The sequence below is a fragment of the Sus scrofa genome, chromosome 10, assembly GCF_000003025.6.
Source record: "Sus scrofa isolate TJ Tabasco breed Duroc chromosome 10, Sscrofa11.1, whole genome shotgun sequence".
Classification (NCBI taxonomy): Eukaryota; Metazoa; Chordata; class Mammalia; order Artiodactyla; family Suidae; genus Sus; species Sus scrofa.
Genome location: NC_010452.4, coordinates 55,075,569 through 55,102,908, shown reverse-complemented (window position 1 = coordinate 55,102,908; position 27,340 = coordinate 55,075,569). Strand labels below are relative to the sequence as shown.

At 38.2% G+C, this 27,340-nt stretch overlaps 1 protein-coding gene across 1 annotated transcript in view; it reads left to right on the top strand.

Annotated features, from left to right (window-relative positions):
* The window catches only part of MALRD1 (MAM and LDL receptor class A domain containing 1), a 598,238-nt gene that overhangs the window by 278,135 nt on the left and 292,763 nt on the right, over positions 1 to 27,340 (top strand). The window contains 1 exon segment of the mRNA XM_021064964.1: positions 9,166 to 9,181. Within this exon segment, the coding sequence (XP_020920623.1) occupies positions 9,166 to 9,181 (16 nt within the window).

Genomic DNA, 27,340 nt, shown 5'->3' with positions numbered 1-27,340 from the left:
TAATGTGTTCTTATTTAGTATCAATCTTATTTTATAAATGATTTGAGGAAGCACTTAAATAACACAGGTAACACATATATAGGATGAGATTTTGTTCTTAGATATATCATTCCAGCAAGAGTGTGAAAACCAGGTTATGATGAGCAACAAAGATTGTTGCAGTCATCACAGAATAATTTTCAAAACTTAAAAACATGACTGTCATGGAAATAGAAAAAGGATAAAAGTCGGAGTTCCCATCTTGGCACAGTGGAAAGGAGTCCAACTAGGAACGATGAGGTTGCGGGTCTGATCCTTGGCCTCGCTAAGTGGGTTAAGGATCTGGCATTGCCGTGAGCTGTGGTGTAGGTCCCAGACGCAGTTCGGATCTGGCATTGCTGTGGCTGTGGTGTAGGCCAGCAGCTGTAGCTCTGATTCAACCCCTAGCCCGGAGTCTGCAGCAGCTCCTTCCCCAAAAAAGAATAAAAGTCAAAATTATTTAAACATTTATAATACGCAACTTAGCAAGATCTTAAAATAGATTCAAATAGCATTAGACGAACTGAATTGAGGCTTTTTTCCCCCTAAGTTAGAAACAAATTTGGTTAATTTTCTGCAAAACCGAAAACTCTAACCTTTGGAACTTTTTCGTTTTTGACTTGTTTGTTTATTTGGGTCAGAAATTATTTGTATCTCTACTGGTCACAAATCTACAAGTTACCATGTCATTTCCTAGAGTTTTACCATTTAATGGTAAATAACAAAGCCAAAAATGTTTCATTCTCCTAAAAAAAAAATCAAATAATCTTTGGACGGGCTTATGACTACCTCAATATGATGCTGAAAGGATGTACGGTCCTCTTTGGTGTTTAGAGTATTGGATGATTCTCCCTACACAGTAGCCCAGAGGCTGGCTTATCATTGTTCACTGTGGTGACAAATGGATTAAAGAGATATTTAGGTGGTAGAAGTAGCTAGACATAGAGATTGGTAGAACCTGGATGTGATCAAAACAAAGCTTGGGTTTCTGGCATAAGAAACCGAATAGTCTACATTTTGCTTTTACTAGTAGGAAGGATGGGTATATCATGGGAAACCCACTAATTACAAATCTTTATAATCCAGAGAAATCTTGAGGAGGGTCCTCGATTTTCCATAATGGTGATCCCAGAAATCTGGAGACATTACAGACAGTGAGATGGAAACAGCCTAAATTACATCATAACAGACATGCACCCTCCCCAACAGAATGGTGTGGGGAGAAAAGGAGGGAAAAAAATATGAGCAATTATACCAGCAACACTGCTGGAAAATTTACCTTGGATGCTCCTTACAAACACCCTGGTAGATTACAGTTTTACCAAAGAGATTTTCCTGAGTGTTCAACAGATTAAAAGGTGAGACAGATGCAAACCCACAATTCCACCCCAGGCATATTCTGCGCAAATCCTTTGCTAATTTCACTCCCTTCCAGATGGCTGTGTACGTGTGACTTCTTGCTGACAGACTTGTATGTACAGTCACACAGATGCCATAGGAAGTTACACACATTTTAAAAAGAAGATTAAACAATTTGGTAAACGCTGACCTTTAACAATTGGCAGAAGCATATACACACAAAATAATGTTTTCATGTGGGTTATTTGCCTAATAAAGGCATGCCAAGCTGAAGGAGCAGGAAGAAAAAATGACTGGAGGCCTGAAATGAAAGCCACAAAATAAGCAAAGCACAGCCAATGCACCATATGAAATACAAACATGAGGATTTATGTAACAGAGACTCAAAAGGGAGCCAAATTTTATAACTATTTTCTTTCATGGTTCACAACAAGCTCAGCCTTTCTGTGAGGCTATCAGGAAATATTCTGAGTCCGTGAAGGGCTCTGTGCAGATATTTATCTGTAGTCATATGCTTCAGTCTCATTAATGGACCTGAAAGATTAAAAGCTGTCAGAAATATGTATGGCTGAATATAAATAAGACATTGTAGACAAAAGGAATTCTCATAATCCTCCAGATACTAGAGAAATCCAGTTTTATAACAGAGTGTTCTGCCATTTTAATGACTGCTTAATATTGTTATGGACAATCAGGCCTAAGTTCATGTTTGTTGCAGGAATGACGGAATAAGTTCAATAGCATAACGTCCCACTCTTACTGCCCGGCTCTTCTTCTTAACAAAGTCCAATGAACAGGGCACTATTGTCCCAATTTAAAATGAAGAGTTCTTTTGTCAGAGACATGCGGAAAAGTATAAAAATGCTACATAATCTAAAAATAGAAAGTAAAGAAAATAGACACAAAATATTGGCGAGAGTGTTGAATATAAAGATGTGAAGATAAGCATTCTGCTACAGGTGCAAAACGAAGAATGGATTCATGTGTTAAGGCCTTACAAACACCAACACCAAGTGAGACATAGAAAGACAGCATGATACATACGTATTAATCTGGTTAGTTTCTGTTTTGGAATCTTTGCCAGGGATCATTGTGCGTAATAGAAGTAGTTATTTCTAATTGCTGTAAGCTAATTTCATTGGGAAGTAGACAGAGGAGCTAAAAAGCCTTGAGTGTGCTGGTTTATTTCGACAAGCCAACATGGATTATATGGACTAGATATTTTTGCACATAATTCTCTTCCAAAATAGTATTAAAGTTTATATTAATGATGGCGGTGCTGAAATAGGATACAGAGATATGAACCACCATACATTTTTTTTCCCCTCACACAAAATAAATCTTTATTTATTTATTTATTTATAATGGGCACACCCATGGCATGTGGAAGTTCCCGAGCCAGGAACTGAATCCAAGCCACAGATGTAGCAATGAAAGATCCTTTAGAACCTGCGCCTCTGCAGTGACGTGAACCATGGTAGTTGGATTTTTAACCCACCGCGTCACAGCAGGAACTCAAAGAAATCTTTACTTTTGAATAATCCTTTAAGTATTATTTAAAGGATTGTACACAGTGGTGACTGTGTACATTGGCAATTCTTGTTTGCTGTTGTGTTTTAATCTTGGCATCTCTTTTAATGATGTGTGAAAATTCCACTGCTCTAAGGCTTAACATATTTAACACACATCCTACACAGTCCTTAACATATTTTTGCCCTAAAGAGAGACATATCTGTAGTTCAATTCAGCCGTTTATTTTTATCTAAAGAAAGAAGGAGTATCGTATGATTTGACATTTTCGTTTAAGATAACAGTGCAGTAAAGATTGCTGCAATGGATAGTATGGATGTGGTTCACTGTGTAGAGCCTCTTGAGCAAAGTGATCCAATATGTTTAGACAAGGCATCTTCAAGATTCCAAAATCAAATAATTGTGATATTCAATCTATTATTTATTATGAGTGCTAGAATAGCAAGCCAGTTTAGATCGGTATCTATTGAGAGATCCATATATGTTTCTACTATCTTTAGTCATAGTGGGCTATCTGGTGATGATAGGGCTAATGGTAAATAAGTCCCATTTTAATCGTATTTTCTAGAGGTAAGGGTATTGTACCTCGGGTAGAATGTAGCCAAACTCTTTGCCTCAATGACAAAATATATATATATATAACATATGAAATTAAATATTCATTGCCAACTATTTATACAAACATTTCTATGCTCGACTTTGATAAAAAGAAAATAACCTTATGTGCTTGTCTTCAAGGAACTTCAAAAATGTTGTAAAGACAAGTCCTAATATGAAAATAAATAAAGAAGAATTAGGTACAAAGTTGGATAGCTCTGATTAATGTTTTAAATTAGTAAGTATAAAAAAATTAGACAGGAAGACTTCTTCAGATGCTTAGAGGCACTTGCCATGGTGCCTGTGCTACAAATGGTGGCCAGGAGAGTAGGAATCTGCATGGACATTGGAAACTGGGTACCAGCAGCCTATCTATACCAGAATTATGGAGGAGTTTCTCCTAGATGGACTTCAGAGAGCAACAGCTGAAGAAAAGGATGGCTCGTCCCAGACTCTCCACCTGTGAACCAAAACACCTTCTCTAGGACATCAGTGGAAGGACTCCAGAAGAAGCCTGGTGGCAGCTGCCAGTTCCTATAAGCAGCTGCCAAATAGAGGAGGCAGTGTGGGGGGTGGTATTTAGAGGTCATGTCGGGTTGGAAACAAAAGAGCCTGTGCAATTGTGCTCATGATTAATTTGGACAATCATGCCAGGTCAGAATATAGGGGCCAGAAATAATTTCTGTTACCAGGTCAAACATAGGGATAGTGGGAGACCCCAGCAAACATCAAACGGAACAGAAATCCTCTACAGCGTAGACATGAAGCTCTCAGCTCTTCTTCCTGTTCTCCTAGCCCTACTGACACTTTGTCACCACCCAGGTTTGCTGGAACTTTCAGTAAAAATGAAGTAGGGGAGTTCCTTAATGGTATAGTAGATTAAGGATCCTGTGTCATCACTGCTGTGGCTCTGGTTGCTGCTATGGTGCAGGTTCGATCCCTGGCTTGGGAACGTCTATATATCTGAGGCACTGTCCATCTCCCCCCGCCAAAAAAAATTAATCAAGCAGGAACCCATTACAGTTTCTGACAGAATCTATCTCAACACTCAGTACTAAACTTCCTTGTACTTTCCTCAACAAGAACTAGACAAAGGCCAAAAAATGATCAACTCTTTACTGTGTGCCTGTCTCTGAGATAAACATTCTCTCATTTGCCCTTAGTATAAACTCCACGAGGTCGGTAGCATTAAATAATCTCAGAGGGGCGAATGAAATCCCCCAAGGGTACACACTGAAAGAACATGTGAAAAAGAGAAAAGAGTCAACCACTCAAAAATAATTGCATGACACTAGGGAATCAAAAGTGACAGTGCCCTGCCCATATCCCCTTGTTCATTCTTCCCACTTGAGGGTGTGAAAACTGACTTCCAAATGCCAGAACCTGCATTGCTTTGCTTGTGAGCTTCCTCTGCCCACAGAAGCCAAGTAGGTCAAGTAGGAAGTGCCAGGAAATCCATGCCTGGCTGCCCAGAAGCCTGAGCCCATAGCTATGTGAGCAGGTATGTAAATACCCTGCTTTCTGGCTCCCATATGGTGGAGGAGGGCAAATGTCTCTGAACCATCCACTCTAAACTTGTCCCCAAATTCTTCAGTGGAAGTAAGTAACCTCTTACGCTAACAAATGACTTGATTATGCATCTTAATTGGCTGCCTGCCTTTCTTTTTTTTTTTTTTTAATTATATTCGGATTTTTAATTTTTATTTTATTTTTGGTCTTTTTCTCTTTTTTTTTTTTTTGGTCTTTTTGCCTTTTTCTGGGGCCGCTCCCACGGCATATGGAGGCTCCCAGGCTAGGGGTCGAATCGGAGCTGTAGCCGCCGGCCTACGCCAGAGCCACAGCAACGTGGGATCCGAGCCACGTCTGCAACCTACGCCACAGCTCACAGCAACGCCAGATCCTTAACCCACTCAGCAAGGCCAGGGACCGAACCCGCAACCTCATGGTTCCTAGTTGGATTCGTTAACCACTGCGCCACGATGGGAACTCCTGCCTTTCTTTTTTATTTCTCTCCTCACTTAGTGGAGTTTTCTTTACCTCTCAAACGACTATCTAAACTATTCTAGTGCACATCCTTGTCTTAAATCACTTTCTATGAGAACACAAATTAATATATTGTTTTATAACAGAATTTTTTAAAGAAATAATGGTTTTGTAAAAGTTATTTAAAATTTAAAACTCTTTGTCTTTAAATTGTGACATTTTTATTATAATATGTTTCCATGTAGACATCTCTTGATTCATCCCCCTCAGTGTTTTTTGGATTTAATGTATCTGGATGTCCATTTTTTTCCCTCAGAGATTTGGGAGATTTTCAGCCATTATTTCATTATATAGACTTTCTGCCCCTTTCTCCCTGACTGGATAATTTCAAATGACTTCTTTTTGAATTTGCTGATTCTTCTATTTGGTCAAGTCTGCTGAGGCTCTTTATTGACTTTTTTAGTCCATTATTGTATCTTTTAGCTCCAGAACTTTGGTTGCTTTGTATAGTCTCTGCTTCATTGTCAATATTCTTTCATGTATCATTTTCCTGATTTTATTTGGTGATCTGTGTCCTCTTATAACTCACTGCACTATTTGTAATTCTTTGTCAGACAATTGATAGAACTCCTTTCTTGAGGCCAGGTAGTAGAGATTTGTTTTTATTCCTTTATTATGTCATATGTTCTTGAATCTCCATGTTCATCGTAGTTTTGTATTGGTGTCCTTTGAACAAATAGCCACCTCTTCCAGGCTTGTAGGTCAACAGCGAAAGACCTTCAACAGTGGGCCCAGCTAGACAGTCTAGGAGCTTCTCACAATTTTTCCTACGGATTGTATTTTTGGGACTTGTGAGTGTAAATTCCTAAGCAGAATAACAGCCTGGTTCCTTTTTCACAGGATCCTATAATCTCTTGTTCCTTCTTATGTCTTTACTGCTGTACTGTGTCTGAGATTTCTCTGTTCCTCTCCTGCAGAGACCAGCTCAGCAGGACGGGGCTGAAGAACGGGTGCTGTGGAACTTAAGGAAAAAAAGTTAACATAAAACAAGACACAGAGACATTTATCTTAAGTAAAGGTGGGAACTGGGGGACTCAAGCTCTCGGGGACCAGAGCCCAGCCTCAAGAAACCACACTGCTTTTATTGTGCTCTTGAGGATTATGTCAAGTGAAAAGGGGGTTGTAGGTGCAGGATATAGGGTTTTTTTATTATTGTTTTATAAGTTCTTTTATTATTTTAAAAGTCACTTAGCTGGTAGATGGTTAAACTTTTACTCTAAACTTTAGGCCTTTAAGAATCATTAGCATTTGAGTTAGCTATCTATGCATAGCATTTCAGAGAATCCTCGCTGTGCTTCCGCAAAGGGCATGCCTATTTGTGGCAACCCTATGTGCCTAGGTTTGCACCTTGGTTCTCTTTTCTAATGCATATTCTGCTTAAGGATCACTCATAAACCACTTGGCCTTGAGGTTCCTCTTTCTCTTATTCTTTAGAGGACATACCATGCTTGTGCAAATGACGTGCCAATCTGCACAGGTCCAATGTACCTAGACCAATGTGTTATGTCCTCATTCAGCTGACCCTATGAATAGCTTATGCCTTTAGGTCTTTGTTCTTAAGCTTAAGTCATTTACCATTACCGTGACTGTTTCTCAAGCAGGAAGACCAGACTAAGGAAGGACAAGATGGAGTTTTCAGCAAAGAGGCTAAGAAAATATTATAAAAACATGTCTCGCAACACTTCCTTCCCTCCTTGTGGAAAACATTGACTTCTACACCTTCTCCCTATGTTTCAAGGCCATGCTGGGTGCAGTAAGCCACTAGTCTCTTTTCCTTTGTTTTTATCTGCCCCCACCAAACCATAGCAGTTGGTGAGGTAAGATATGAACCAGTCCCCAGGACTGTGCACTGGAAAGAATAGAATGTTGAGGAGGACTCACTCTTTTCCCTCTGACCACACATCAAGGCTGTGCAGAGGGACCCCTTCTCCTGATCTTACAGAGTCATGCCGGCAGCAATAAGCTGTGTGCCCCATTTCTTCATTTTTAGCCACCTCCAGGCATTAAAATTGTGCCGGTTCCATGAATGCTCTAAGTGAGGTGAAATAGACACCCATCCCCTGGCAGTGCACTGAAAGGCTGGGATATTGGATGCTCGTACCACTGCTCCATCTCTCTTGGGTACATCAGATGCATACACCACTGCCCAAGGATGGAATCAAAGGCTAACAATCAAGAAGCATCTCTCTTGGTTCTGAACTGTACAAATTTGGGGGGAGGGGCTGAAGCAGGTAAAGTGAAATTGCTCTTCTCATCCATTTCAACCAGTCTGTTGTCAGTTTTCTGGTGGTCTGGAGTATTGTAACTGCTTAACTGGGTTCCAGACTTCTCATATAAGTATTTTGGTTCATATGTGATTGTTGGTATTTCTGTAGGTGGAAAGGGGCTAGGACTTCCTATTCTGCCATCTTTAAATGGAAGAAACAGTGAGACACTCAATAGAGTTAGATTTTCAATGCCCATCATCACACCCAAACTTTAGTCACCTTCAAGAAAATATCAAGTAAATTAAAATATTGATAGTTTGAATCCTAGAATGAAGGGAAGGGAAGGGAATAATTTGAAGAAATATCTGCAGTATTCACATATTCACATAGTTGGTGAATTCTATTTGGACCCACTGATTCAGGAAGCTTAGTGGACACCAAACAGGTTAAATAAAAAGAAAGCCATTAAGACATGAGGAATCAAATTGCTAGAACAATAGAGAGAGAGGACTGTAAAATCAGCCCTCAAAATTAAATGGAAACTTTTTATAAATGCTGAGAGAATTCCTCACCACCCTACTTACAGTAGAAGAACTGTTAATAGGATTTCTACAGGTGAAAGGAAATAATATCATCTAGAAACTCCAATCTAAATGAGAAATGAAGAACACCAGAAATGCTAGATATGTGGATTAATAGATCATCTTTTTCTCATTAAAAAAGCTTTAAAAGGTAATTGACTGTTTAATGGAATGATATGTATAATGCATTGTGAAATTTACATAAAAAACAACAAAGTAGTAAAATATATGACAGCACAAGCACAACGGAAGGAATGAGTAAGTAGGCATACTTTTTAAGATTCTCACTCTGTATTTCAACAGAGATAATATTAGTTGAGAATAGACTATTATAATTTAAAGATGAATATTTTAAATCAAAGAGGACTCAAAATCAAAAATGTAGTAAACTAATAAGCCAAGAGAGATGATAAAATGATTTTTAAAAGTTACTCAAATTAGTAAAGGAATGAAGGACAGTTATAACAAAGAGAAAATTAATGCAAGAGATAAAATACAAAATAATGCCTGTATAATTTTTAAAAATATAAAATAGAAGTGAAAGAAAATGTGGGAAAGATAGAGAACAAGGAATCCATGGGCAGATAAAAAATAATTACAATGAAAATTTAAATCTTCAGTATTAAAAATCTAAACAATTAAAAAGCATATATTAGATTAAAAAGCAATACTTAACTACATGCCCCTATAAGAAACACACTTTATGGAGTTCCCATTGTGGCTCAGTGGAAACAAACCAGACTAGCATCCATGAGGACGTAGGTTTGAACCTTGGCCCTGTCAGCGGGTTAAGGATCTGGCATTGCCTTGAGCTCTGGTGTAGGTCACAGATGCCACTTAGATCTGGTGGTATTGTGGCTGTGGTGCAGGCCAGAAGCTCCAGCTCCAATTTGGCCCCTAGCCTGGGAACTTCTATATGCCTCACCTGCAGCCCTAAAAAGAAACAAAGAAACACACTTTAAAAATAAAGAAATAAAAGAGGGAAATGATAGAAAAGGAGGTAGCATGTAAACACTAATAAAAATAAAGCTGAAGTGGCTGTAATAATTTCACACAAAATAGATTTCAAAAAAGAATTATTGCCAGGGATAAAAAGGGAAATTTCATGATCATAAAAGTGTCAAGTCATCAAAAAAACCCATGCATTTCTAAAAGTGTATGCCCTCAACAGCACTTTCAAAATACATGAAGGGAAAATTGACAGAACTGAAAAAAGAAATAGAAAAATTACAATTGTGTTATGATATTTTAGTATTCGTTCTCAGTAATTGAGAGAACAATAGAGAAAAATCAGCAAAGATACAGAAGGCTTGAAAAACATGACCAATCATTTTATGATAATTTGCATTTATAGGACACCTCGAGCAGCCTCTCACTGACAGACTTCTCATGATGACTTTCCACCCCATACCAAGGATTCTGTTCCATGTTTACTGAGTCAAACACTAATCCAAGGTGTTTTGCTTATGTGATGAAAGTCTCAAGTCAGTGTACCTTTCCAAAAGGAAATTAGCCCCCATGAGTTCAATTTAGGTGAGCCCCGTCAAAATCAGAGCATTTGGGGAAGTTTTCTGGTGGGCTAGGTTTTAAGCATCCAGCACTGTTGCTGTGGTGACTCAAGTCACTGCTGTGGCACGGGTTTGATACCTGGCCCAGGAATTTCACATGCCACAGGTATAGCCAAAAACAACAACAACAAAAAGAAGCATTTTCTCTTGATGATGGGCTAAAGTTGTTGCTCGCTTTGAAAATGAAGGGTAGGTGGTTTTTTGGAATAGAAAAGTAGTTCCTGACCCATAAAGAGCAAGGAAACTTGGATCTCGCATCTCCAGTTTCAAGTCACTGAATTCTGTTAATGAGCTGAATGACCTTCCAGGAATATTTTTTGCAGACTCTTCGGATAAGAGTCTAACTCAACCAATATGTTGACTTCAGCCTTAGGAGACTTTAAGCAGAAAAGCCAGTATAGCCTGTCCAGACTTCTAACAACTAAAACATTGAAATAATAAATTCATACTGTGGAAATCTGTAACATAACAGCAGAGAGCTTACATGCAGCTATAGCAAAAACACTGATTTCAAGTGCACATGGAACATTCAGCAAGATGTTGAACCTTAAAACTAGTCTCAGTAAGTTGAAATGAATGGCATCACACAGAGCATTTTCGCTAAACACAAGGGAATTTAATTAGGTGTTAATAGTGTCCTGTCTGGAATATTCCATATACACGAAATTAGGCCACACCCTTCTATGTCAGCCACCAAAGAAGACATCACAGGAGTTCTGTTGTGGTACAGCGGAAACGAATCTGACTAGGAAACATGAGATTTGGGGTTCGATCCCTGACCTCACTTGGTGGGTTAAGGGTCCAGCATTGCCGTGAGCTGTGGTGTAGGTCACAAATGCGACTCGCATCTGATATTGCTATGGCTGTGGCATAGGCTGGCAGCTGTAGCTCCAGGTGGACACCTAGCCTGGGAACCTCCTTATGCTGTGGGTGCGGCCCTAAAAAGAAAAGAAAAAAAAAAAAAGAAGGCAACATCACAAGGGAAACTCAAAAACATTTTGAACTGAGTTAAAATGAAAACATAGAAAAATTATCACAATTATCACAGTAGGTGCTACTTTCATGGCAACTCTCAATTGGTTTCAAATGTGTCGGTTTTACCTAAATGCTCTTAATTCCAACCTCTTCTAAAAAGAAATGATTTCCCGATTCCTTTATACAATCTGTTGTTGGGAGTAAGAGTGCTCTTCTTTGCTGTCCTATCAAGTGAGTGCACTGCCCAGAGACCAGTATTGCTAATGTAATAGGAAAGGAAGCATCACATAAATGAATTGCTGTGTTGTGACTTTACCATGGAGAACACTCAAGAGCATTTTTTTTTTTCTTAATAAACTAACCACAGAATAGTTTGTCTCACACACAAAGCCAGTCCATAGGCTTCTAGATAAATACCTGGTTGATGTTATGCTGTCCTTCGTTTCCTTCTCTGAAAGAACCCTTGAATGTTCTTAGAGGAGAGCTATTTCTCTTTAGTGAGTTTATAACATGAAATAGCAGTAAGCCTCATGTGCCTGGAGAACTAAGAACCATAAAACACACCAAACACCAAAGCCTTCTCTGCGAAAGCCACAGAAATAAGGAGACTCCAGTAGATGAGGGTATAGTTGTGTACCATGTCATTATTATTCTTGGTTGTTGATATCATTTATTTCAGCAAGAAAGAGCTGAGAGTGACTTTTTTTAAAATAAACTCATTCCTCCTCTTCCCTTCTCTCCCTTGTTCCCTCTTCCCACCCTCCCTCTCGTCCTCTCTTTAAACAATGCAGGCTTTATGCGGATAGTAAGACTGGAATCATGACCTCTTACCACTTGGGAATTACACTGAAAGCACATCGAAATAAATCATAAAATTGCCCCAGCTGTCTTTGCTGCTTGGATGAAAATCACAGCTCTCCAAGTGATTTTTCTGCCTTTCTACTTTTGTGGTAGTTTGACTAGTATTTATGCGTTCATTTTATTCATTTTCTGCATATATCGTAATTGCTTCAGCACCAGCCTTTTTGTATACAAGCATTTCTCATCAAAATTGTGAACATTCTTATTGCAAGCAGCAAGAGTGTTTGAATTCTCCTATATGCCACCAATGGATGTCTTGAGACATAGAAAAAAAAAATAGTACTCTCCCTTACAGGCTAATTGGTTCCGTCGTATTCATGATATAATGCTCATAGGCCTCAGAGAGAATAGATGACAATGGCTTTTGAGTGGATACCGACTCATGTGAGACCCCAGGAATGACTTCTTAATATGGTGAAATGTCAGGGACTGATAGCCCAGTGTTGAGAGACAATTTTCCATGGATGTCTTGCATTTCCACACATTTTGAAAAGCAAGGCACTGACTGCTCTTTGTTTTGAACTGTCTCTATGAGGATGTTTGTATATAAGCAGCCTGGAAAGATACAAACACTGTCTCCCTCCAAATCAAAGTTAAGGTTTGCCAGCAGCATTGGAATGTCCAGTTTCTCTTTCTGAAGCTAAAGGTAGACATGTTTACTGCCCATGATGAAGATTCAGGTTCCTTATGCTCAGAGTTCTTCTATAAAGCAACCACCTACTCATGCAGGTCCTATGTATTCTTCATCTCATCCTGTGGAAACAGATTCAGGGAACCAATGCATGCAAAAAGTGACAGTACACTGGCTACTTCTATTACTGTGAATAGTAAACTGTCCTTCAGCTCTGACCGAGGAGACTTGTGTTTTCTCATAAATAGCATCTATACAACTATGATAAGCTAACTTATTAACTTGCAATTGGGTAAAATCTCTTCACAAGTCTTGACACCCAAGTCAAATTCTGAGAAACAATGTAGGTTTGAGGTTCAAGACTGATCCCTAAGACTGGAAAGGAAAATGCATTTGCCCTGCACCTGCTCCAAAGAAAGACCAGCACTTATCAGATCATCTGAGTATTAGGAACAGTGTTGCCCCATCTATGGATTTTGTACATGTTGACCAGAGAATGTACCAGCTGAGGTCTTAAACAGCACTCAGTGCTAGAAATAATGCTACAGGCTGTCCTAGCAGCTTCTTCCTGGGGCCTAAATTCCCAAGGCCCCCTCTGAACTACAGGTGTCTATTACTGATAACTACACTGATTAGAGCCTCTAGCAAAGGGATGTAGCTTCTACCTCACCATAGGTCTACTGAATACATTCATTCAAGAAACAGATCCTGGCCTGCTCTTGGGAACTTTTGGACATCAAATACCTTTCACAGGATTTCTAGGTAACGCTGTGTCCAAGTATTCCCATATTGGTTTTGGGGGCCACTCAGGTGCTATCTATGGGGTTGCAAAGGTTCAACAGTCTTTTATGAGATGGAGATGGTGTATACTCAAGAGAGACTCTCATTTTGTTCTGTGGTTGTGTCTTCCTTATGCAAAAAGGTCACAGGCACATCTTTAGAACCTCTGCCTCTCCAACAGAGGAAGCCTTGACTACTTTGGCAACCTGGTAAACCTTCCAGGAGTTTCTCAAGGATGCATGGACTTGGTTCATCCATGGCTTGGTCAGACTAAAAGCTGATAATGTCCACTGGGTGGCAGCAGCCATCCAGCCCCAAGAACTCTGAAAGACTCTTGCCTTAGACCAGTAGTAATCAGCAACCACGGTCTTTATTATGTTTCATGTATGAATGTCTTACTCCACTAGAAAGACTTAAACTTTATCAAAGTCAGGGATCATATTACATTGTACAATTATATTGTATGATTATATTGTACATTTCCTGACAGTCCCTACGTGAATCAGCCCCCAATCCAAGATATATATTTTAAAAGAATTTATAATTTATTATAGCTGAATTTAAGTTGACTCTTAAAATTATTAGAGAATATTTTTAATGCATATTTTGCCTCAGTGTCTTTGAAAATAAAACCCAGTTTATTGGCATCCTGGTTTGATTGTTCTAAAAACAACCATACGGCCCCACCCACAGTTCACTTTATTGTAATTAGACTGTTTAGGTGATATATTGACAAAAGTGGGGGCATAGATAATGAGTGATGAAGTCTTATTATGTCCTAGTGCAGACAAACCATGGTTTCTTTGTCTCAATCACACGTACTGAGAGAACGGATGAACTGGCTATTGGCTCCTGAGAGGTGTGTCTCCTTGATTCAAAGAATCCTTTTAAGCTAACCATCCTTACTTATAATCACTGCCTCCAGTAATTCTTATTATACTTGGTTCTTCATTATTCATAGTATCATTAGTCTCATGAGACCTAATGTAACCAGAAACTACTGTAGGCGTAGACTCGCAGGAGTAGCAGCACTTGATCTGAGGTCAAACTAATTCAGTTACAGTCCTCTGAATTAGTGCTTCCTTGAAGATGAAGCTGGACCAGGGGAGGCTGTCCTTAGTTCATCTCCCATTGCACTTTGAAAAGTGGGTACTGTCTGGCAGGAGATATTGCTTTTTAGGATTCATTGTTAAAGTTTACCATTAGACTCTGAACCATAGGTAACAATGCTATGTAGTGGGAAAATATTGGACTTGAATTTTTTTTTTAACCCTTTAGCTCAGGGTTAAAAGTAGAGCCTTAATTAACTCCCTTTACCTCTCTGTGTCAGCTTCCTGATAATGTTAAGTATCAGATGAAAGAAGCTAATCGAAACCTAACTTGTCTCACTGCCTCCAGTCACTCCCAGTTTCAGTGCAGTGTTCAGTTTCAGAAGATTAAGCTTTCTAGAACAATAGTCTAACCATATCACTCCTCTGCTGAGGATTACTGAATATTTTCCTAGGCAAAAAAATAAAAAATAGAGTTCACACATCTTAGATGGATATTCCACATTGGTTCTATTCAACGTATGTTTATTGAGCGGATAGTAGAGATATGAAAATGTCCTAGCTTTAGTGATGCAAAGACAACTATAAGCCTCTTGCTCTTTTGTAAGAAGCTTAGGGTTTAGTAGAAAAGACATTCTTGTAAATGAATAATGATTTTTTAAAAAAATCCACAGTTGTGCTTTAGTATCATGATAAACATCAGTGTTACAAGGGTCTCCTCAAAATAATAAATAATAACATCTTATAATAATGATATTATTACTATTATCAAAAGAGTAATAATGATAACAGCAGTTGTTTGCTGATAGTCTGCCGTGTATGGTATGCCAGGGCACCGTTTGACATTTTAGCTACATTTTGGTGTATAAGATTATCTTCCTTTTACAAATGATAGAATTCAGTAGGATGTGAAAACATACCTTACCCAGAATCACATAAATAGAAGTGGGATTCACACTTATATTTGCCTAATAACAACATCCACGTCCCACTGTATTAGTTTTATATGGTTGCCATTAACAAAATGCCACAAATTTAGTGGCTTTAAAGAAAACAATTTCTCATCTTCTCATAAGTCTGACAGGGGCCCCATAGTGAGAATCGCAGTGCTGTAGGGATGTATTTCTTGCCGTAGGTCCTTGCTCACTCAGACTGCTGGCAGGATTCGGTGCCTTGTGTTGGCAGGGCTGAGGTCCCCATCTCTTCCTGGCTTTAGCTGCAGGTGGGGCCTGGCTTTTAGAGACCACCCACATTCCTTGGATAGTGGCCCTCTCACTCCATCTTCAACACTGGAAATAGTGTGTCATGTCCCTCTCATAATTGGACTCTCTTCTGCCTCTTTTTCCTTTTTGTACTTCAGTCTTATGCCTTCCTCATTTGCTTCTAAGACCTGTGTGGTTAGATTAGGCCCCCTGAATAATCCAGGATAATAGTCCATCCCAAGATGTGTACCTTTAATCACATCTGCCAAAATCACATCCCCCTCTCCCCCCGCACAAAGTAACATATTCACAGGTCCCAGAGATTTAGGCAGGAACATAAAGATGACGCATCATTCAGACTACCCCACTCAGTTTCTTTCTTTATCTTTTTTTTTTTCCCCTAAAGAATGTGGGCTCTGGTAAATCGGGATTCATTTGATCTAATGGAATAGTAGCCTGTAAGGAGAGAGAGAGAAATATACCTAAAACTAGGAAGAATATGATCAAGGGCTCAGGGACATAAAGATCCTTGTGTGTTTGGAGGAATGGACAGATAATCTGGTTGAATGAAAGGAAGATGGTGTAAAGAGGACTGGAGATAAGGATGCCAGAAAGAGGGCGGGGACTGGCTTGTGGGTGTCTTGAACTATGTGCTCAAGAGTTTAGACTAATCTCATCCTGGAGAGTGAGGAAATGTTTGACCATGAAGCAATACCTGAGTCTCTTATGGTCCTATCTCTGCTAATTCCATATGTGAATTTTGGAGTGAGAGGACATAGATTTTGAGTTCTGGCTCCAACACTGATTGACTAGTTTATTCTCTACATGATTTCTCTTCAAGTTTGATGCAGAACAAGTGTGGTCATGCACACGTGTGTATATTTCCAGAGGGGCACACACATAGGAAAGTGTTCTGTAAATTATCAAGTGCTATGGAAATATTAGTTTGGATCTCAAACTAGGTTGATTTAATTCTTATCCACAAGCATGCTGGGAATTATATTTCTCCTTAATATTCATGCCACTTGTCAATTGTTGGAAAGTTTTCTGTTCTCTGTGTTTCTTCTTATTTTTAAGGCAGTTAAGTACCCAACTCCTCTGTGAAGTTATCACTGGGCCCAGAGTTACCTCCCCCTGTGTCACTGATCTTTTGTAGGGTTCACTTATGCCATTCAGTTCTCCTATCACAGAATGAATTACATCATCAGTGAATCTTTAGTATAATTTATACATAGTTGTTATTTTAAACCGTATTAAAATAGATGGTAGTCTTTTGCTTCTTGTGAATTCTAGTTTTTTCTATTTGGCCAAGGATCTTATGCAATGAGCTAAAATGAAAAAGAATACACACTTCAATGTTAGATCCATTTCGGTCTAAATACCGGCCCTGTCATATACTAGTGATGTGAATTTGCACAAGTTAATTAATATTGGTATAAAATCAAGATAATATTTATTTTTCAGTGTTGTGAGAATTAGAGATAATATGTATCAAATGTCCAGTGTTGGTTGGCATTCAATTAATTTTTGCTCTGATAATGAATGTGATGACTATTAAAGTGGGTTTTTTTTTTTAACCAAAGTGTGTATCCACCTAAAGTTGATATTTTTCATTTTTTCCCAAAACATCTTTAAATATTTATTTATATTTTGAAATAGCCTTGTAGTGAAGCGAAGTCAGTTTTAACAATAATTTTAGTAATGGAAAAAATTTTGCACAGAAAGCTTAAAGGAAGTAATTAAACCAGACTTTGAATCACTAAAGGTCTGTGAATTGACCTTAGTGTGGTGACTTTAGCTGCTAAGCTTAGTTAACTATTAGCAATGAGCTTTTCTTCTCCAAAACTAGAATTCATAGTCCTAAAACTATCTTGCATTTGCATATATTCATCGAAAGTTTTGGCCTCCTGATTATGCAGCAGTCTGAACAAAAAAGCTAGATTTTTTCCCCATTGATTCTTTGTCTAATATTTACTTAAGTTTTTTTTTCCTTGTATTTTTCAAAGACTTTGGGAGGAATGATACGTATTTCCTTTGATTACCTAAATTCTTTCAGCCTTCATTCCATTTCTCAACCTATTCCATGTAACGTAGGACTCTTCCTCTTTCTCTTTTAAAGTCTATCATATGTGGTTACTTGTCAGGAAATTTAGAGGAAAATTCAGCATGATTTTTCTCCAGAGAGAACTGTTGAATGAGAGATAGTATTTGCCAGCGCATGCTATGATGTGCTAATATGTCTTGGCGGGTTTATAGACTTTGAAGCCATTTACACTTCCCTCAAGCTCAATTTTCTCATCCATATAAAGGAATACTGATCTCTAATCTCCCTGGGAGTTGAGATGAGGGCAATCTAAGATAATGTGTCAATGTTCTATAAAAATAAGGTATTTATATTATTACTGGTATGATATTAATTTCTCTCTTTTTTTGTAAATGATAATAGAACTTTATTCTGCCTCAATTTTTCTCCACTATCCCTCCCCCACAAAAAACTTGAATAAATGGTTATATCATTCAGCCAATTTTTCATATCGAAAACCTAAAAGCAATTCTTGACCTCTCCCATGCTTACTATTTACCTTGGTCTATAAGACATTTCTGTGGCTCTCCCTTTAAAATATTTCCCAATTTTAGCCGCTTTTCACATCAATCTGCCACCCTTCTAAGGACAATGATAACAGCTCACATGTGTTGAGTAATCACTAATTTCAGGTACTACTTATTTAATCCTCTTGTTCCAGCCAGTCTGAACCCACCGCCTCCTTAGCTGTATTCACTTCCTAAAGGACCTCCTTTTATATATTCATGCTACTCTTTTTCATGTGCCAAAGACTGTTTTTTGTTTTTGTTTTTGTTTTTTTCGGAGTGGCATTAATTACAGACAGAAGCTGCCAATGGCTCTCTATCTCAGAGTAAAGCCAAGGTCCTGGCCCCCTCTGACTCTCCTCTCAAAGCTCAGAACCATGCTTCTAAGCATCTATCCACGTGGACTTTCTTTTCTTTTTTCGTTTTTTTTTTTTTTTTCTTTTTTCGGGCTGAATCTGCAGCATATGAAAGTTCTCAGACTACAGCTGCCAGCCTATGCCACAATCAAGGAAACTCACAACGATGCTGGATCCCTGACCCACTGAGCAAGAACAGGGATTGAACCTGCATCCTTGTGGATACTAATCAGATTCATTTCCACTGTACCATAACAAGAATTCCCACATGGGCTTCTTAATGACCCTCCATGACTCTAAGCAATTTCCCAAATTCAAGGACCTTGAACTTGTCATTCTCTCTGCCACCTTGCATGGCTCTCTCCTTCACTCTATTTGGGTTCGCTACTTAAATGTTATAAAGTTATTTCTTTAGAGATGACTACAAAGGGCCACTCCCTCTTCCATCCACACTCTCTTTACTGTCATTCTCTCTGTAAAGGTACACTCCATCATTGTCTCTGTCCTCCACTGGAGGAGAACACCATCAGAACAAACACTCTAGTCCTCACTGCGATATACTCCCTGTGCCAGAGCAGCGTGCCTGGCACAAAGGAGGTGATTGCTAATCCATTACCATATGAAGGAATAAATGAAACAATAACATGAAGACTCTTGTGATGTTTGGTCTTAGTGAAAGCTTTTTTAAAAATTTATTTTATTTTAGCTTTTTCTTTAGTTCTCATGCTAGGGGCTGAATCAGAGCTGCAGCTGCTGGCCTACACCACAGCTCACAGTGACACCAGATCCTTAACCCATTAGGTGGGGCCAGGGATAAAACCTGAATCCTCATCAATACTAGTTGGATTCGTTACCACTGAGCCACAATGGGAACTCCAGTGAAAGCTTAGCATAAAGATTACTTCACCTACTTAGCTTTAGGTTACTTCTTTTTTTTTTTTTTCCCTTAATATATATGTACTTTAAAATTCTCAAGACCCATGAGAGAAATTTCTTTACAGCTTTGTGTCAGGGAGCGCTATTGTTCTCCTAAGTAAACAGTATGACTTTATCTTACAAAAACTGATTTTTCATAATTTCCTTATGCCTCCCTTTTGTAATACTATCAGAGTGATCCTGTAGCCTAATTATTCTAACTCTGCAGGATGTTTTTTGTGTTCTAAGTTGGTAACTATATTCCCTGTACTAGGCTTTCTTTATCTTCTGATTCCATCAGTTTATCCATTTGGCCACTTCAGTTCCTCCTGATAAAAAGAAAATATTAAAATACTAATATAATGTACCTAGCATAATCTCTGAGATCCTGTTTATTCATTCTTTGACATGTGAATCAGCTCATCAAGCTTTAAGCTAAGGGACAAAGTGACTTGCCTTCAGTCCAAGGGACTGGAATTGGCCAGGTGAACTATCTGATGTTTCTAACCATTTTGACTCCTTCATCTGTTAATCTTACACTTTGTTTGAAGATTCTCCTACAAATCTGGAAGTGATACAATGCGCTCAGGACTCCCGTGTTCATGATTGTCACTGCCCACTCAGTGTCAGCTGAGGGCTTCTCATTCACACACTAAAAAATGGAACAGTCCTACTTTTCCCGATATGCTCCTGAGAGTCATTTGTGGTCCAGCAACCAACCAAACTTCACAGCTGAGATGACATCTGAAGCTAGGGCTTTTAGCCTTTCTCTGGAGCATATTTCATTGGAGTGGGTTCATCAGATTAAGTGTTTGATAATATGAGATAAATGGTCCAGGCTTGGCACAAAACCATAAGGATGTTCAGTGTACCAGAGGGGTGATTTTGACAACGACAGGATGTAATGCACAGCAGATACCTCCCACAGAGCCAGACAAAATTAAACATTTGATCATTCTATCAATAGCTAATATAACCTATTGTTAATATGGTATTATTTTGCTTTGTACTGTGTGAATAAATTTAATAAAGTTAGGTAACTTTGTCAGGCATATACCACATATATATAGGCGATATGATGCATCTATAATCGTATGTATACTATTATATGTATAATAGTATATATTGTACATGTTATATTATACATATTCCAAAGTTGATTTTAGAACAGTGGAAATTTCACTTTAGCCTTCTTATCCTTACTGGTGACATTCGAGCATGAAGATAACGTTTCTTACAGTGTCGTTCTGAGGATGAGAGACAATAGTCATAAGGCACCTACCACAAAGGGCAACATATAGGAGGTGATTGATAAGTGGTAGTTATCATTATGACTAACTTTACCACTTACTTGAAAATTGCTCTTCAATCATTTTAACCATATTTTAATTCATATGCAAATTCACGTATGTAATACTTTCATATGTACACACACAAAATACACACACAGGTGTATATGTAATATGTATGAATTATGTAATATACACAACATACACACATATACACACACACAAATACTGAAAATTGGTTTAATCCTAGTTAGATAATACATAGTTTAAGGAAAGGGAGCCTGTATTTTAATCTTGTTTTAAAAGGGTTTTGTACTCTACTCATTCTGAATGATACATACCAGGTCAAAAACACATAAACTAAAACAAATTCAAACATAGTTTAATTAATTTTAAACATAGTACACTGCACAAATGGGAGTATCATTTAGGCAAACAAATGCTGTGGATTTGTTTTGCTTCCTACTAATAGAATTTAGCTTAGATTGTCTGTTTTATTTTCCCCTTTGCGTTAGATAATTGCCTCAGTTTCTTTATATAGAATTTTTTATTAACCAGGTCAGCAGGGGTTACAAATAGAAATTGCTTTATTATAGGATCAAATTACATAAAGGTAGTATTAAATTTGGACTGTGACTATTAAATTCTGTCTATAGGCAGAATAGGTATTGCTTAAAGTATTGGAAATACATGTTTTGAACAAACTAAATAGCTATTGTCACTGTCTAAAACAAAAAGAAAGCAGAAATGTTTGACATTTTCATCACAGCAAAGAGATCAAAGGTGACTGACTCTCTGTAATACCCTCCATCTTAGTATTTCAAAGTTCATCAGTCCAGTCACAGCCCTTTCCCGGTCCTCCTTGTCCAACAACCAAAATATCAACTCGTCTTCCAGTCACCTATCTCCTAGAAAGCTCTCACTCACTATGTGCTCTTTCTTTGCTTTATTCAGTTCGTTCATTCACTCTTTCTTTTGTTCATCCAGCAAATGTATAGCGAGCACTTCTAAGTATGTGCCAGTATCTATCCTCTGTGGACCTGTAGAGTAGCAGTGGAAAGAGTCATAGTGCAAATGACCAAGCAGACACAGTGTTAAAAAAGTCCTTGAAAGAAGAGTTACCTGGTACGACAAGAGATTACATTAGAGAGATTTGACCAATCAAAGCTTCTTGAAGGAAGTGGAGATTGAGCTGAAATCTGCAGATTTTCAAGGGGAAGGCTCTAGAGGCAGATGGTCCTTATGTCAAGTGTCTGTGGTTGGAGGGTTTGGACGAAGGCCAGTAGGTTAGTGATGGGGAGTTAAGGAGAGCATGATGGGAGGCTGGAAAGGTGAGTTGCAAACAGACTGAGTTAATTCTGTGTCATGATAGCAAACTTGGTCTTTACTGTAACTGTGATAGGAAGCCTTTAAAGCCTTTCAAGCAGGGTGGTAATCCAGTTTGCATTCTGAAAACATCACTGGGCTTGCAATGTAGGATACGAGTTTTAGGAGGACCAGAGTAAATGCAGAGCAGTCAATGAGGAAATAATTTCATTAGTCAAGAGAGAGATGAGTATATGGCCAAAGCTCATCCTCTGCTCACTGGTACTGAATAGAAACACAGAGAAAGAATTGGGGGCAAAGGAGAAAAAAATAGCTTTATTGCTTTGCCAGGCAAAGGAGGCCAAAGCAGGCTAATGCCCTAAAGACTGTGCCCTCCCTTGGGAGAAATTAGGAAGTGGTTTTAAAGTTTGGGAATAGAAAATAGGGCCACAGGTAAGGATCGGGTAGATGCAAGCTTTCATTCTTCTTCAAAGTTGGTATTTAGTGACTCCAGGACTGGTTCTGGTGGTTGTCCTCTCTGGCTCTCCTTTCTTGGGCCCTTTAGTTCTGCAGAAACTCAGATAATGTTGTTATGTTTATTCCTCGAAGAGGAACTAGGATCCTGCCCCAAATCTGCACTGTTGTTTCTGCACTGCTTCTCCCTTGTCACTGCATCCCCACCCTTCCCTGATTAGTACCTGTTTGACCCTGCCCTTTGGAACTCAGCAAGGTCATGGAGGCTGAAGCTTATTCCCAAAAAAAACAAGAAACGGGGACATGGAAAGGCTTGTGTGCCCAGGAGCCCAACAGGGTCCTGCTCTCCTTCAAGTATCCCTTCAATGAAGTGGATGATTTAAGAGATATTTTGAAGACCAAGGGAGAATCTGCTAGTGATTGATTGAACATGGGAATTGAGGGAGAAACAGGGATCAAGCAGGATGACTGGATTTCTCCCGAGTTCTCTTTTATCACGTCTCACCTTCCCTTTTGACTCTCCCTTTTGCATCTTATAAATGACTACAAACTTAATACAGAGCTTAGATATTTTCACAGAGCATTTCATTCCCTATATTTCCTTTTGTAAGCTAAAATTTGGTTCTTCCTTCATTTTAGCACTTCTTGCACAGCCATCCAGAGTGGAGAGTGTTGGGTCTGCCACTTCTCATAAACCATGGTGTCCAGAAAATTGTCAACATTTTTTGCCACTCATTCCATGTTAAAACTCATCAAAAAAAGCATGGAACAAAAAAAAATTTTCTTCTAATTTCTGTCCTATTTCCAGAATGACTCTTCACTGCTTATGTATCTTTCCAGAGATATTCAATAAATACACCAGCACATGTGTATGTGTACGTGTGTACGTATTCCTCTTTTTCACTTTAAAAATCTTAACGTTCATTCATATGCCAAAGCAAATTTCAGGTGCATCAAAGGTTTAAAATGTGTAAAAAAGAAAAAAATGAAATCATATAAGTAATCATAGAATACTAGAAAAATATGGAAGATTTTTGTTTAATATTAGATTGTCAAAAACCATAAAAGGAGGGATTAAAAAATTTGATTTTGTAAAAGTACCAAATAGAATTTTCCTAAAGTGACTTGATCTTCAGATTTATCCCTTGGTCATATTTCTTGCTCTAGCTCTGTATTATGGTGGCAGCTCCATTTGTGATGTCTTAGACAAAAACAATTCTCCTTAAATACTCAAGCCTCTACTGGGTACACTGAAAGACAATAAAGGATTATTATATTTTACATTTCCTGACAGCAGAAATAACCCACTGGACTGTTTTCATGCCCCTTCCCTGATAGTTGAATTTAAGACTTCAGAAAATATTGATGTTTAATGATCAAACTCTTCTTACCTTACTATATATGATACACTTGAAACTCAAGATATAAAAGTTGTTCACCACCAAGACATCAGAAATTTCTTTCAAGTCAGAGTTATTAAGGAACATTTATCTTTACAAGTGCCTTTATATTTCTTATTTGAATGCTCTTCTAATATAACATTAGAATTAGTTGAATGTTAGTGTATACTGTTCGTATAACATTTCTTAAATGTTAACTATTAAAATTGAGTAAGAAATTGAGGAATAAATTATTTTTAAAATACCTTTTTTTTTTTAATATTAGATTTTTTTTTTAATATTAGGCTGCACCTGCTGCTTATGGAAGTTCCTGGGCTAGGGGTCAAAGCAGAGCTGCAGCTACAGGCCTATGCTACAGCCATGGCAAGATCAGATCCTTGACCCACTGAATGAAGCTGGGGATCGAACCTGCATCCTCACAGGTACTATGTCAGGTCCCGCTGAGCTACAACAGGAACTCCTAAAACTATCTCTTTGAATTAACATCATTTGGTAACTTCGTTAGTGTAAATGTTATTGTGTTGATCAAGATAACTGTTAGAAAAAGTGCTCTTTGAATATTTAGATTGCTACTGTTTGGAAAGAAGAAAATGGAGGGTACAAGTATTTCAGTCAATTGGCAGTTTGTTCCCAGCTGAGGGCTGAGCCTGTGGCTATTAAACATTGCCCAGGAATTATATAACTGCAGATGGCTGCTGTTCTGAACTAGAGTCACAGCCAATTGGAATCATGCTAGGTCTTTCTCCTTAAAACCTGGAGGCTTTTTTTCTCCCTAGACTGCTTTCCATGTTTTTCCTTTTCTTAATGCAAATCACAATTCTTCCACTTGTTTTTGTTTGTTTGGGTTTTTTTTTGTCAATTCTTTAAGGCTTTATGGAATTTCTTTCCACATATCATCTCCTTCCATGCTAACATTAAAGCAGATCCCACACCATCTTGGCATTTTCAAGTTTTTGCTGCAAATTCATAAAGGGAAAAATTAAGAGGTTTTAAAAATAATGAATATGAAGATCTTTAAAATGTTTCAGTATCTCCAAAGCAACTAGTCTTCTCATTTTTACCTACAGCAAAGATAATAACCAGAAGGTTTTATTTTCTATTCTCATTTCACCTGGAAGGTTTTTGCTGCCCCACTGAACTCTCTTGCCACATAAATAGAATTGCAAAATGAGAAAAATAAAAGCAGCCCCTGACATCCGGGACCTGGCCCAGAACTGTCAACAAGGCCTTAAGGTTGCTCTGAGCTGGTGTTTCTCCTGTTTAATGTAAACAGTTTCATAGAGGATCAGCATTCTACAGAGCCATTCTGGTATCATGATGGAGCAAGATGAAAACAAGATCTCTCTGTAGGAGTGCTTGAATGCAGACAGAACAGGAATCTTGTTTCAGCAGTGACCAAACTTTCCCATATCTTGACTCATATGAGTGAAAGCTGTTTCTAACCAATTATAACTGAATTATTGAGATATCCAGCCATAGAATGATCCCTGCCTCCTGATAGCATGTCCAAAAGTTTTAGAGACCCAGGAAAGGAGACTGGTTTAGAGTTCTGTGGTGGTTAGGGGCTGGGACCAGGAAGAGGATTCCTGTGCACAGGTAGGGGCTTGTGTGGTTTGAATCTCCTACCAACAGGGGGAGCACCTGGACTTTCTTATTGGCTTTCCCAGGTGTGGAACACAAGGGAAGGGCTGTCAGCAGTGGAATCAAACATCAAAAAGTGGAGTCAGATGCTAATGTGCAGAGCTCCTTCCAAATTTTTTTTTTTCCTCTGAATAACTGGAGTAATAGAGTTTCCATGAACACAGATGAGGAAGACCACTCAATGAGAAAGTTTGGAGGGGAAGAATCAGAGTTTGGACTTAAGTGTATTAAGTTTCTGATGTCTCCGAGGTTTACAGGGAGTTTTTAATGTTAATAATTTATTCTTTCTTGCAAAATTAAACTGCTCAAGAGGACCTAATTTAAACAATATTTTCTTTTGTAAAAATCAAATTACGCAATTTCCTAACAGCTTTGATATTGGAATCATTTAAAGATATATACCCTACTCTTAAGTAGCTTGATTTCTTTGGACTAAACAGAAGCATGAAAAATAATTTAGAAATAGGTAAGTAACATTAGCTAGTAATTTCCCTTGATATTTACCAAAAAATGGTGCATGCTATTTTATGGACAGAATGATAGAATGCATTATAGCAGTGAACTTTTCTTTATTAACATAGAAGGCTTTCTGCTCAAAATTAAGCTTGTGTAAATTTGAATTATTGTATTCTTTAATTATGCAGGTATTTATGTTTTAGAAATATAAAACTTAATCATTGTGACTATCTTAAAATATTAGCTATATTGATTATATAACAGGCTCTATATATTTCTATTTAGAAACATGTCCATATTATTTTCTTGCTTAATTAAAAAATAGATTGTAGCTTGATCCAGTCACATTAGAGAAAAGCATCTTTAAAACCAGTAAATTTGTTTTTACTCCACAAACAAATTGGAATTGACAGAATCAATACAGATGTCAATGGTATAAAATTAAATGATCTAGTAATTTCTCAGGTTCTCAACAGATCCATGGAAATAATACATCTAGTAGTCAACACCACCCATTTCTGTCTCTCAGTGATCTTGTGTCTTGCAATAGTTGACCTATCACTACTCTTCAAGTAATGGATTTAAAAAATAATTCTGGCGACAACAGACCTGGGTCCAGGTCGCGTTTCTGCTCTTGAAAAATCAGCAAGTCATTTAAAATCTATAATCCTCAGTGTTCTCATATATGAATGAGAGGGTTTGTGTAAGTGATCTCCATTTCCGTGTAGCTCAAAAATGCTTTAATGCTGTGATTCTGAGTCAAGATCTGTAATTGAAACATTAAAGGTCTTTTGTCTTAGCCCCAGTCTGCTAGCTGAACTGGGCACCTAAATAAAAAAATAGTTTAATCCCACCCTGCAAGACAGGAAAATGGTAGCAATTGACCCAGACAATAAAGTTTTGTTAGAGACAGAATGCATGATTGAAACTTATTTCAAAGGCTTAGCAAGTGCAAAGGCCATTTAATTAGGCCATCTCCAATGCAGAGTCCAGGCACAGCTTAGCAAGCAAAGTGGCTAGCAGCCTTCAGGACGCCAGCTCCCTCCCCAGTAGTTTCTACGTGGCCTTCTGGCCTTGCCTTCCTCTTCTTCCAGTCTTCCTCTTAGCCATTATTTTCTAAAATTTGAGACTGATGCAGAATATAAAAACTTTTCTATGAGCTTTTATCAGCAGGAGTTCCCAATTCCCAAAACACCTTCCCTTAAATTCCTGAATTACCTCCTGCCTCTAATCCAACGGTCCTCAACCCCCAGGAGGGCTGTCAGATATTTCCCTACAGTGTCTCAGGCCATAGATGCTACTGTATAGAAAGGAAGTGGGAAATGTTATTATCAGCTCCCCTAACTGAAAAAAGAAGATGGGAAGGAAAAAAATTCTAAGCATCACAGAGCAAATGTGAGGCTGATGCCCCAAGGTGGATCTTTGAACAACTTTTTCTACTGGAATATTGTCACTCTGTGCATATTGAACTGTTTTATCATTTCCAACACTCTTTGATTCATTTGTTAGACTAG